We start from the raw sequence: 13,875 nt of genomic DNA, 5'->3' as shown, positions 1-13,875 counted from the left end.
AAAGAGCCTTTGGTGCTTTTGCTGGTCTCTCTTGATTAAAAATGAATGAATTAATAAGATATAAGACTGCTGATCATTTTCCTCTTAAATCGGTTCCTTAAGCTAATGATTTCAGCACATAATAGCCTCATTAGTGCAAATAGTTTGGAACGCTAACAAATATCATGAGCTATAAAAAACAAAAAACAAACGTAAGAAGGAAAAATGTAAAATAGAAAGTGGCAGGGGGCATTCAGTCACCTCAGCGAGCATTTTCTTCTCTGGTCAAATTACAGTTTCGGAACTGGTCAATGAACTCTATGAGCCTGTGATGAGCGTCACCTGCAGAACTCTTAAGCCCTCCTCGATCGATCACTCAATGAAACATTAGAGGCTGCAGTGAAATTAATGCAGCTGAAATCAAATGAGAACACTGAAAAGATTCCCCAGTAGGAAAAAGAGTGGAGCATCTTAAGCTTAAAATCGATCAGAGTAGGAGTTGGGTAAGGTTCTTTATTAACTTTGCAGAGGACTTTCCCCATAGACCTAACTGTGGACAAACAACTGAGGTGTCAGCAGGTATACAATGTGCTTCGATGGACTTCTGAGCTTTCTAAATACATTAACTTTGAACTTGCTGTATAGCTAATATCAGCTCCTCTGGGCAGCCAGGGTGAGTTATTCCCATTAATTATCCCTATAGTTTTGTCAGCTGATCCTGGAAAACTCTCAAGTAAACTTTGACTCTCATTTTATTTGATGCTTTGTGCAGGTATATCTGTATGTCTGCATATTTTCCTTTATATCGACACATTTAAAACACATTTGTTTATTTTCAACATTTATTCTAAAGCCAATACAGTCAAACGGGCATGGGCTGCCTTCATGAAGAAAGACAGCAGGAAATGAAGCACGCTCGACTTAATAAAGATACAAATACAGAACAATGCAAAAGTTCCGAGCTACCCCTCATTTCTTTATTTTTTGCTTCCAAGCAGCCAGACTGTCCTGTATATTTCATAGTTCTCTCAAATAATAGTTCCCCAGGCCTTCTGAAGGTCTTTCAAAATTTGGCTTTGGACTGCTTTTACACTGAATTTCATCGGGATGTGTTTGTCGTTTGTCAAACGACTTAATTATGAATAATTCAGGAATAAAAAAGGCGCCTAACTCAAGGGATTAGACAGTGTTGTGTCTTCACACAACAAACAAGTTGGCAAAGAACCCATTTCAAATTGGATCCTTCAGCACTTTGTTACAAGCAGCGAGTAATGCGTTTTCTGTTTTTTTTTAGGTTGTACTAGAGAAAGGACCAAAGATAACACAGTTTTGCATATTAGAAATTGTATTTCTGCTCCAACAAGGTGATTCCCAAAGAGCTATTACTATCTCAACATGGTGTTACAATGTGTCCTTAAAAAAATCTGAGGAAGTGGACAAGTAGAAGGCAAAAGAAGAAGTGGCAGGCCTGGAAAAAAACAAAAACAATAGCAGATGAACAGTGCCTCAAGACCTTTGCACAGTACTGTGCAGACGGAACTTCTGATTCAGAATTTGAACATCGTAAACAAAATACAAATGGTGTCAGAAGGAAAAGGCAAGAGAAACCAACTGTAGGAACATCTCTTTGGTTGTAAGCCTCTTAATGTAAGAAATGCTGTCAGCCCGTTTCTCAACACGAGGGACTAATGCAGCCCATTCTAATTTCGCTCTCATAAATAAACAAAGGGGCGCAACCAAAGACATGAAAGATGCAGTTGAAACAAACAGAAAACATAATTCAAGGTGCTGTTGTCGGGAGGTCCGGCACCACAACACCAGTTTTAAAACTAATTAAAGAATAGCATGTGCTGAGAAGGTCCATCAAAAAATTCACCCGCTGGGGACGACTGCAACATTGCTCAGTGGGAATAATGTGCTTTCGCTGGTTGTGCAACATAACACAGTGCTTGTGGAGTACACACACTGTTACAAGGCCAGATGCAAGGACATGATATGGAAAGTAATTTTAAATGTTATTGTCTAGAAAATAAAGTATATGCAATATCCTTCCTTCACAAAGGAAATAAAATAAAAGAACATACTGCTACACTACTGTATATAACTGATACATTTTACTATTATTTATTGCAATGATTTATTGATGCATCCATATATATATATATATATATATATAAAGATCATGTCCACTCCCACTATGATCCATCTCTCATAATTCTGTATTATTTCTGTAAAGTGTGTAAATATACTGCAAGGAAACATCTAGAAGGCTGCAAAGTTTAAAGCTCAACTGAGCCATGGCATTCAGCAAATAAATAGTCATTAATTTGCCTTAAACGGGACAAAACCCCCCAAAATGCCAGACGATGAACCTCACTAACAAACTATGCTCTCTGTACTCAGGTTCAGCCTTCGCTGTGTTATCTGGCCTCATTTCCATGTCTGCTCCCTGAGCTCTTTAGTGCAGCCAAGGTGAAATGGTACACACAGAGAACAAGGCTCTGACTGTCAGCTGCTGAGATGCGTTCAGCCCTGATCTCCTGCAACACTCGGGCCTTCCACAGGCTTTCCAAACAAGTTTCAATTCCACAACCTCTGCTCGCGTGTCAGTCCAAATAAACAGGTACAAGAAAGTAGCCCACACACCACGAGAGAATAAGACAGAGACATGAAAGCAGAAAGTGCCAGGGGAAAGGAGAGCCAGTGGATAGTGTGTTTGAGAGAGAGATATTTAAAGAGAACCTGAACTCTGGATTCCAAGATGGAGCCTTTGTCCATTTAAATGAAAGCAGTTCGGTTTCACAGAGGGGCAGAATACTGTGCACCTACAGAATGAGTCGTGGTGCGTTTCTCAGTGGAGGCTGTTTTCTTTATTGCATTTCAGATGACGTTGCTGAAGCTATCATTACCATAGCAAACTAACATTAGTAGTTAACTACATAGAGTTCTTATGGACCAAGCTGACAATCAACTGTCGGCGATGCTGGGAGTGTCACTGAATGCATGCCGTCCTTGTCATTTCCGTGACTAATAAACCGTTGACACGGTCTGAGTCAGTTCTTTTTTTGGTTAATTTAGTACTATCACTATGACTGGCTGTTCAATATTGTGAATGGACACTGTCAGCAATGTGACATTAACCATGTTATTTTTTAATTGCATGAAGCTCAAAGGTTTTTTTAAAGTGAGGCTGTGTGAAGTACTTAAAAGCAGTTAGTGTCCTATCTGCAGCAGACAACAATCAGAGCTCTCTCAGTTTGGAGATTGAGAAGGTTTCCTAATGGGCGAGCTAAAGCTAAACGCTACAAAGAATAGTTCCATTCAATTGGCTTCTAAAAAAAACAAACTCTGTATTGTATTTACACACAGTCACTTTTGCTCAAGACTGGGTCTGCGTAATGCGGTTAAGACTTGGATCAGTTGTGACCTGGATCAGTTTGCAACAGTCAGTGGACTGTGTTGCTACACAGAGGTTCTGCAGTTGACAAAAAATAACGATAAAGCAAAACTGCCTGGTACAGAGGAGGCACGCATAGTTCTGACACTTTACACAACTCCACTAAAAAAACTAAATAGTCCTTTAAATGGTCAAATAAAATCATACATCGACCAAACAATCAATTTGATGAGTTAGTTTAAAGTGAAACCCGGAACATGCTTCACTACGCTTAAATTATGTTGGATATTAAAAACTTAGCCAACAATGACCTTTTTTGGTATAAAAATGGCTTCATTAATTATCTTTCCCATCTATTTTTTTAAAGAAAGCAGAGTCTAACACAGATGGACTGAGTTGCGTGGTTGTATGTCCTGGGTCGAAGTTGGAAGTGATGTTCGCATTGTTTTCAAGGTGTTTTTTTTCTTCCCCACATGCTGGCAACATGATGTGGCAAAGCAGGGGGCCATTCATCACCTCTGGTTCTCAATGTCAGTTTGATGTATAAGAGTTTTAAATGAAGAATGAACATAGCCCCAAGTTGATTTACTTTTTTTCCCCTGTGGTCTGCCATTACTCCACTGGAAATGACTATGCATCAGTGTAATTTAAAAAGCAACATCAATTAGAGTGATGCCCCTTTTTATAGATACATCTGAGAAAACAGACCGAAAAAAGCCTTTTTCTTTGCCAGTGGTAGCTTGTTTATTCTAGGTCTAAGGGCTAGTGTATTCTAATTTCCAGCAGAGGAGCCTGTAACTTTCACAACATAAAAGGATGGCATCCCATCGTATCTTTCAGGCTGTGTTGGGCCACAGTTTTTAATATGAATAACTTTCAGAAATAATTAGGATTGTTATTTACGAGTATTATTTTTCCAGTCTTCATGGGGTGAGCCTCCATTTGAGACACTACAGTCGGTAAACAAATGTTTGCGTAAAGATTAGATTAAAGATGAGCTATGCCCACTCCTGGAGCCCTGAGCGCAGGACTCTTAGTGAAGATGCACCCGACTTTCAGGTTCCCATCAATGGTGTTTGGAGCTGGAACAGATAATTACACACAATCACTGCATTGGACGAGGGACCAAATGGTGTTTAACATTTTCCTACTGCACTCAGATGCAACTGCTTTTAGTGTGTTTTTTTTACCAGAGTAAAATAAATTTGAGTCTGTTGTGATAGAAAGGTAGAAAAATGCCAACAACAAAACTCTGAGAACCAACTGGTTTGCATGTGTTTATAACCAATCAGCCTTTTTACTTTTGTATGGGTGACTCCCATGCAGTGGAGGGAACAAAGCAACGAAAAACTCACAAACACACACAAACTAAAGCAAACATCAACTCAAAACATCTGTCTCAATGGCTAGTGAAGACTGCATGAATAAAGGATGATATCACACAAATAATATACGGAGTTTCACCGAGAAAGGATTAAGTGTATCATATTTAGTGAAAAAATGCTTTTGCTCCACTAGCTCTTAATTTCTTTTTAAAGAACTGAGGGGGTCGTCAAAGATACATGATTTTTACCTTAAGAAGCTTGGCATAAAAAAAGAAGACGGGGATCTTTGGTGCAGAGTAGAAGCAGCAGTGAAAAACAAAGGAGGAAGCTCAGAGATCTTTCGAAGGCACTAAGCACATGATTTTTAATCTATGTCAGAAGAATTTCTTGGAGCTGGAACAGTAAGACCTAAGGTCTCATTTTAATGCAGATACCTAGAGCTCCCCCATATATTTCCTGTTGGATATAAACTATCTTCACAAACAACCATAAAAAAGGTCAGCTGGATGTTGGCTGAGATGAGACAGCCACTCTACGTCTCCACTGTTGAGGTGAAATAGGTGAAATCAATGCCAAATCAACATAGCAATATCAATAAATCTCTGCTTTCTTTGACAGATGCTAACGGAGCGTTGATGTTTGTCCTACTGATATAAACTAGAGAAGTTGCATTTGCAGTCAGTGGCAGGATGGTAAAAGTGTTTTAGCTTAATTAACATTTTAAGGGGATTAATGGGTTCCCTTTGAATGTGCCTCCCCCACATAACTACTTTTCAATCAAATCAGGAACATGGAACTTGGATTTTTTGGGGGGCTGTTGTGTTTTAATGTTGTTACATCTGTGCTCCATATGTCTCTGTTTATAGTTTGCTTTGTTTAACTTGATGATAAAAAAAAAAAAAATTAGAAATATCACAGAACTTAATTTTGTGTTCTAATTTATCAAGGATAATATTAAAATTGATAAATCATGATTAGATATTTCTCTGTACTGCTAGGGGGCTAATTTTGTTGCATATGCAAGTGAGCAGAAACCTGTCTGGAATGTTTATGTTTATGCATTTAGCAGACGCTTTTATCCAAAGCGACTTACAGGTAGGCATGTAGGATAAGGAGGTCTTGCCTAAGGACCCCTTCTGGAGGTAGTACCTTTCATGCAGGGGATTTGAACTCAGGTCTCCCACATGGAAGGTGGCAATCATACCACTACACTATCCAGTCCATGTATGTGGCGTATTAAAGGAAATAACACCGAACTTGTTGGGCCTATATTATTATATCACAGATAGTGTCATAAATCCATACACATCTTCCCACTTACAGTAGACGTCCACCCTTATTGACTTGATGGCTGGAGAACCGAGGCCGTTCTCAGCTTTGCAATAGTAGCGACCCCCCTGGGTCCTGAGGATCTTTGCAATGTGCAACGTCTCGTTGAACACACTGGAGTCCTGGAAGCGGTCTGACACACTGCCAGCTGTCTTTGTCCATCGGATCTGAGGAGACAAAAAAGAGCAGCAGTGACTTCATTTGCAAGTTTTATTTCAAGCAGTCATCTTTCTTTGCAGAGGGTGTGCAGTGGACTGAGTAGACAAAACACAGCTTTGGGCAAGAAATCATGAAGAAAAAAAATTATACTGCGGGACAAAAATCTCTTCCAGACAATCATTACATGAATGGGCAGCATTATAACATTAATCTTATTCACATTCTTTCTATTTCATTTGTAAAAAGGGTTAGGGTTAAAAAAAGACTCGTCTTGCAAAATTATCATATTAAAAGCCAACTGGACAATAGTGGAATTGTTCCCTTTGAGCCACTGGAAGGCTTCTGAAGTTAAACATCCGTGTTAGCGTTCCACTGCCTTCACACCAAATAAAGGCAACACAACATGGATAAGAATGAGATCAATTAGTGAACTGATTAATAATTTCTTTTCTGTTCCATTTAAATTAACTGCAAACAACATCAAGCAGAGCACCATGGTAACATTTTGGCTTATACAAGGATTAAACATATAACACGCTGCTGTTTTCAGCAGGAGCCTTTCATAGGAAGCATAGACTCAATGCAGCCACCTTCAGTCTTTATGCTAAAATAAACTCTTTGCTATCTAAAGCTGTGTAAGCTTTTGCTGCACATGACTTAACATTGGTAGTTCTCATCAAACCAAGGTGTAAATATAGAATTTCCAGTTCCCAAATAAAAAAAATTCTTTGATCAGACTTCATACAAAACACACATCTGTAAAACAGCAACATGGTAACAAGGGCTTGTTTAACACACACCAGTTGGACCCCGTTTCCAGCCACTTTGCAAATTAACAGTGGATTAAATCTGAGTCACTGCACCCATCTTACTCTACTGTCACATGTTCATGACACAAGTCATCTAATGATGAAAACCCCGTTCTTAAAACCACTGTACTGCTCTTCTAGTAAATGCCAAGGTACTAAGCGTTGATCTGACAGCTAAAAATCATCCTCTAACTTCCCTCTTTTGTCTGCTGTTCCACACAAGCCTGACCTCAGCACGGCCTTCTCAGCATGAGTACCTCTCACTAACTGATGAGACCCAGTTAGCCCGTGGCATTGAGGTGTAATGAAAGGTGAAATAGTGTTACTCTCCAACATAAGGTTGTAATTGACTCTCCATCATCTCCCTCTCCTGTCCTCATTAAAGCATACAGCATGAGCAGGTACTGCGACAACTCTGGCCCGAGGGCAACGCAGCCAGAACCACCGAGCATAAAGCTCCGCTCAATCCCTCATCCAAAGTAAGCCGCAGATGGACTTGCTCTGCCTGCAGATCCTCGCATTTCTCTATCTAGGCAGGGGAAGCTATGAATTAGAATCCAATATCTCCTCACTGGATGGTGATAGCATCATTTTGGATGCTGATAGCATCCCATTTTACCGAGATAGCATCAGATGGAACAGGGATATCATGGCATGCAGGGATGGGATTGGGTGCTATCGCAGAGATTGCTGCTGTGGGGTTTTAACCGTGGCGGCTCCAGCCTGAGGTTATGACAGTTTAAAGTTTGCTCATTTTCCAATCAGATGGGAGAGAGAAAATGAAAGGGTGGGTGGGCAAAAATCTGATAATGGCACCCCCGTTTTTTTTTGTCCTTTGAAGCTTTGGGGTAAAAGATGACGAAGAGAGGAATGCTCATGCAGTGATAGCTGAAGTTTATCAGAGAGTTTCAGATATTCGGTCTTGCTTGCGGTGTTTCTGTTCAGAGCGGTAGAAATAAATTGGCTTTCCTGAAATTCAAACGCTGTGTGTGTGCATTGCTTCTCCCTTACATCAACCTCATTCTCCAAGAAAGAAAGAAAGACCCAGATCGTGCTTCCGTCCAATCTCGTTATACAGTTGTTAAGTGGGTATATTACCATAAAAAAATAAATGCCTCTCAATGAACTCTGCTGCAGAGACTAGGCTTCACTGGGTTTGTTTCAAAGGAGACGCAGACACAGAGAGAAAGCCCTCCATGAAAAAGCCCAAACTCAGCAACTGATCTATGTTAAGCCCAACTGTCGAAAAAACTGGGGCCCTATTGTAGCAGTTAGGGACATCATGAGTTCAGCAAAACAAGCGTTAAAGTTAAATAAGTTATGAGCATAAATTAGATGAATTTAATTCTGTGTCACTCTCCCACAGTACGCTCAATTCTTTCATGCAAACACAAAGCAAGCTTTTTTTATTTTGTCAAACTCAGCAGAATCCACTATTCCACTATTTATACCCCCAGTCATTTCCTTTGCCTTTTGTGTAAAGAGCTCCGAGTTTAAGGAAAACGCTGTATCAATAAGTGCATTGTTAGAGTTACACTACAATATGGGTACTCAAACAACTCTTTATATTCTCAAAAGGAGAGTGTCCCTGTTTGTTCACAGGGGCAGAGTGCCAGAGTATTGGTCAGCTATCAGCTGTCCCTGCACCCTAAGGCTATTTTCATGCTCCCAATCCTCTGACTTTTTACATCTAAGCACCTCTGCCCACAGGGGGAGTCCTGAAGTATGCCTGCTGAGAACAGTTTGACCCTCTTCACTCTTCTCATTGCAATGCAAATACTCTTGATCTGAGAGGTGTTAGCAGATTTGAACTATATGATAATTGCTTCTCCTGGACCACTGACGGTCTGTTTTTTCTTTTTAAGCCACTTTTGCTGCACAGTGCGCATACTGAGGCCAAACCGAGAGCAGCTGCTCGTAGAGACTGTGAAATAAGCCAAACTACCCATGATGCTTCACCCTGCAACTGTGTTAGGGAAGAAATGCTTGTTTCTGTCTTCTTGCTTCCGATGTGCATGAATTATTACGATGAGCAGCATATTTGATCTTGTTGCTTTCTTTACCTCACATATATTTCACTGCAAAAGTCCAAGCCATCTCCCATTTCTTTAGATTTTGCTTCCTAGCAGCCAGACATTGATCTTTTTAAAGGTTCTTGGTTTTCTGAGCTCTTTTAGCGTTTTTTCTTCAGACATTGGCTACTTTTTTCCATTTTATTCTCCAATCCTTGTACCTGATCATTTCTAGAGAATGTGTTCTTAAGCCACTGACTTCCATCCACACATTTTCCATGAACCAGGAACCCTCTTGCTGTGAGGCGACAGTCCTTACCACCACACCGAGCCCTACACCACTGACCAATGAATCATTTATGCATTAAAAAAAAAAAAAAAAGGCACAAATCTCATGGCGGAATACAGTCACAATACAGACACAAGATCCACAACCAAATAAAATTAACCAATTTTTCAAAAGTATCTTTAGGGACTTTGTTACTGGAAGCCTGTTGCAAAGACAATATAATTTGTTCCCATTTCTTTAGTTGCTTCTAAAAATGCCAAGTACAATAAAGTTTTTACTGACAAGAACAGTGTTTTTGCACAAACAAGATTCCCAAAGAGCTAATATCTGAAAACTTGGCATATCTCAGCATGCTGTGCACTATGTCCTTAAAAAGATGTGAGGAATAGATCTCCATGGAATAGTGAGTGTCATTCCAAAGGGAGGGAAACTGGAAGAAAAGGCTGATGTGCGCAAAATGATATGAGAACTGGACTGAAAATCTGTGGCAACAGGTCTTATGATAAATATGCACTCACCTGCATTTACTTACCAAATTACCATTCCCAGTATATACTGGGAACAAATGGTAACATGGTGACCAATTAACAAGACAGAGGCAACTGAGGACATCTAAAGGAAATGACATTAAACAGCAGGGAAAACCAAACTCAGAAACAGACCAGAACCAAGGGTCCAGTGGAACAGTCAGTGAAGACGATTTCCTAAGCCATGTTCTCAACCTCGTCTGAAAAGATCATGGTGTTAAGGAAAGGTGGAAGGAGAAATCTGTAAAGAGATAGGTAAAGATGACCGCTGTTCTGCCAATCACATACGGTAAGCTGTGATGTGGCTCTGCAGCACTGAAACTACAGCGGTTCAACAGATGTTTCACAAAAAGTGCTTTGGATACTTCATCGAATGCAATCTCATCACTCTTATCTAATTTTAGAAATAATCTAGAATGTTTCCTTATTTTAAAGAAAAAAAAAAAATTTCACAAAAGCAAAATATTTTTGTCATAGGCTGCTCGCGTTTATCCGCAGGAAGCACATTTGATACAGTTGTAGAAAAATAATGGAGCGTTAATCTGAAAGTTGCAGTCACAATGAATAATGGGATTTAATTACCTCCCTTCTTTCATAAAAACTGGCCAGGTGTATCCTATGCTAAAGGAGATCTTAAAGGAAGCATCATTGGGGCTCCTTTTCCTACTATTTGGAGAATTCGAACAGCTCTTATTGTGCTGCTACTTGGTTGCATCTGAGCCATTTCACTCAGTTAAGCAGGTACTGATTACAAGTATAAAGGGAGTTCAACAGAAGCAAAGAACACAAGCAAACCAAAACTCAGATAGTTTCACAGACCAAGACGAAAGGCTGCCAACATCCAAAGAAGAGCCTTAGAGTGTCCTCCAAGAATCCTGAAGAACTTTTAAAAAAAAAACTATTTAAAGAAATGACAAGAAAGCTTGTCTAAGAGGGTTCCTGCTGTGTTGAAGAATAAAGTTGATCGTACCAAATACTTTCAAGCTTTTCTGAATCCTCCAAGCTGTGTTTTTGCCTTTTTATACTGTATTCACTTGTTTCTTTACGTTTTGATTATCGATACAAATATTCCCTGTTTTCCAAGTAACATATGAAGAAGTGAGGGGTGGCGTGAGTCTTTATTTTTAAGGAAAAACATCAAAAAGCCTAATACCAATTAGCTCAACAAGCAAAAGCAAAGTCCCAACGAGATTAAAGCAACTTCTTCTTCAATCAGATGTCCCAATTGAAAGATCAACATTTGCTTACACAGATAGCAGAGGCTTGTCTAGATTAGCATCCAACTGAAAATCCCAGCAGTGTTCGAGACCACACATGCTGCAATGTCACGGCAAGCACTAATTAGAATGCGCCCAGTGTCTGTTGTTATGCAGGGATCATATGCTGGAGCACGCGTCTTCGGTGAATCTGCCGTAATGCCTGCTGCGACGTTTCCTTCTCTCCAACTACGGACCGCTTTCTAATTACTTGCCATCTTTTCTTTTAGGCACTGATGGTGGTCTGTGCTGCTCAGTGGTGCAGACAAGTGTGGCTGAGCATGACAATCAAGTGATCAGAGGAAACAACAGGAGGTCCAGATCTCAAATTGTCGGCGCACACTCTCTCCAGGTCTACATAAGAGAACGCTGGCCGTCATAAAAGCGATTTAATCACATCAAACACGCAGCAGTCGAGGCTTTTATGTCAGAATTAGAATCAAAGAGGAAATGCATGCTGACATACATAAAACTGAACTCAATGGGATTGTATTTGCCTGTTGGAGTTGAACTATGCTGCTGTTAGATTTATTCTTAAGACAACTGTGGGTGTCTGTGGACTGGTTGTATTTCAGGGAAAACTCTGAGATGGTGCCCCTTCTGATGCTGCCGACTGTGGCAAGTTGGGACAAAAATAGAAGGTTAAACCTTGGTTTCAAAAAAGAAGCACCATCTGCTGGAGACACCAGCACTGTAGGCTAACTGTCATGGGAGCATCCAAAACAGATCACATACTCCAATTGGTCTATATAAAGTGAAATGTCCAAGGCCTGAGGTCAGCTTATTTGTACTTGCTGACCCATGGAGTTGTGAGCTGAATCTGGCGGGTCAATAACTGAAACAAAGACAATAAAGGGGTGTTTGCAATGTGGTGTTGCTCGCTTGTGGAGCCTGGTGCTCAAACAAAGTAGTGTGGACAGAATGGATGGAGGCCAGGGCAGAGGAGACTGGGGCAGATGGCTTCATCATCAGGGACTCTTTGATGTCTGTTCATAGCATCAAAGACAATAAATAAATTAGGAGAAAAGTAAGCATGAAAGCACGAACAAATAAAGCTGTATATATTTGGCTTTCTGATGCAGAGTCAAAGACAGAGTGAAACAGTAGTGCACACAAAAGAAAAGGGGTTTACAAGTCCATCTATTTCATGGAAAGAGGGCTGAATTTGATCCATTTTTTAATACGATTCATCTTTTCACCAATATTCCTCCTAAATCGTTCATTCTTTAAGCTCTAACACGACGAGAAAAGAGTGAAGAATCACCACGTGTTTTTGAAACCCCGCGGCAGACATCTATAAATTGTATTCGTAAACATAGAAAAACACAAACTCTTCAAGTTTGAGAAACTTCAAGCCGTATGAGATGCATCTAATTTAATTCTTTTTGAGAAATGCATTCTTTCCCATCGAGTGTCTTGGTTTTGTTTTGGCACTGCACGCTGAGCTTCTCTGAGCCGATTTTCTGTACGACCGACAACATTTTCTCAATCTGAATCGAAAGACAATTAATTCATCGTGGTATTTAATGAACTGACATATCGTGCAATGTGGACAGCCTACAAGAGATTAATATCAGATCGATGCAGAGCCTGCGTGAGTGGCCTACACTCTTTTGAACACGTCAGATTCCAGAGCCCTAATTGGATGTGGGTTTTCTGCTTCAAACAGTTGTGACTGAAAGACAAACTTTCTCAGATTCTATGACTGTGTGGGAGCTGAACAGCCGTCACAACTGTCACAGAAACAAGTGCAACACCAACACCAAAGAGACGGGAGATGATAGAGGGGATGATGTGTGAGTTTTGAAGTAAGGGAAGATGCCGACTGACGAAGCTTTTAAAATGAGAACATATGAGCCAACCATGATTAAATTACAGCCCGTTACATTTGCCACTTGCTAATGTGTTAGAATAATGAAGACTGTCGAGTGCAGCTGCTTTCTGTGCTTTTCACTTGTGCGCCTTTATCATTTATGGATTTCGGCGCTTCATCACCTTTGTTTTGAAGTCTTTTCTTGAGTCCTCCTGGCTCGAACTAACTTTTAACCAATCAGCATCCGACCAACTCACAGCATCACATCGCAACTTCACTAAAAGCTGCTGCAGGTCCATCAGTCTATTTAAAAAAAAAAAAAAACAAAAAAAAACACCCCAAATCCTTTACTCCGCAGGGGCTGAGAGCAACGCATATGGATATATTCATGCAAGCATTAACAGACCCTTAGGCTGTGGAGTGAGGTAGCGCCACAGAGTCTGAATCAATTTGATGTTGCAGCACGAAAAACGGCTTTAGTCAGAAGTACCAGGGCACCGATTGGGCTTTCATAAAGATATTTTGTGCGCCCAATCCTTTTTTTATACTGTGTCGATAGAATATACAGGGACAATGACGGCAAAGGACAATTTCAATTGATATTTTCATTGTCAATAGGTGATCGTTTTGTTTTCCCCCAGCAGTCAGTCATCTATGTCTGCTTTACATATGCACCACACAGGCAATTATTGAAATAATGAACACCTTTTTAAATGTTTAGTGTGAGATTTTTGAAATTGTGATTTGACTGAGTGACAGGTTCTCTTGTAATTCCCCCGCACAAGAAAAAAAGAAAGTAGTGGCACTGTGTTTCATTGTAATTCGTTTTTCTGTTCCTCCCCAAGCATGAAGCGTGGGAAGAGGACAAACCCACAACAATATGGTATTAATCAGGATCTCTTGTTGGACGTGCTCTAAAAGTGCCCCTGCATACTAATTAAAGTTCATATTCCCACAAGGTTGACCTGTTTTTAACTTCT

At 40.2% G+C, this 13,875-nt stretch overlaps 1 protein-coding gene across 1 annotated transcript in view; it reads right to left on the bottom strand.

Moving 5' to 3' along the window:
* The window catches only part of LOC140267106 (MAM domain-containing glycosylphosphatidylinositol anchor protein 2-like), a 195,455-nt gene that overhangs the window by 115,905 nt on the left and 65,675 nt on the right, over nt 1-13,875 (bottom strand). The window contains exon 3 of the mRNA XM_072362282.1: nt 6,023-6,197. Within this exon, the coding sequence (XP_072218383.1) occupies nt 6,023-6,197 (175 nt within the window). The remainder of the gene's footprint in view (nt 1-6,022; nt 6,198-13,875) is intronic.

The sequence above is a fragment of the Leuresthes tenuis genome, unplaced genomic scaffold (genome assembly GCF_036924035.1).
Source record: "Leuresthes tenuis unplaced genomic scaffold, fLeuTen1.0.hap1 SCAF_13, whole genome shotgun sequence".
NCBI classification, from domain to species: domain Eukaryota; kingdom Metazoa; phylum Chordata; class Actinopteri; order Atheriniformes; family Atherinopsidae; genus Leuresthes; species Leuresthes tenuis.
Note: the sequence above shows the minus strand (reverse complement) of the source record. Positions and strands in the feature narration are given on the sequence as shown.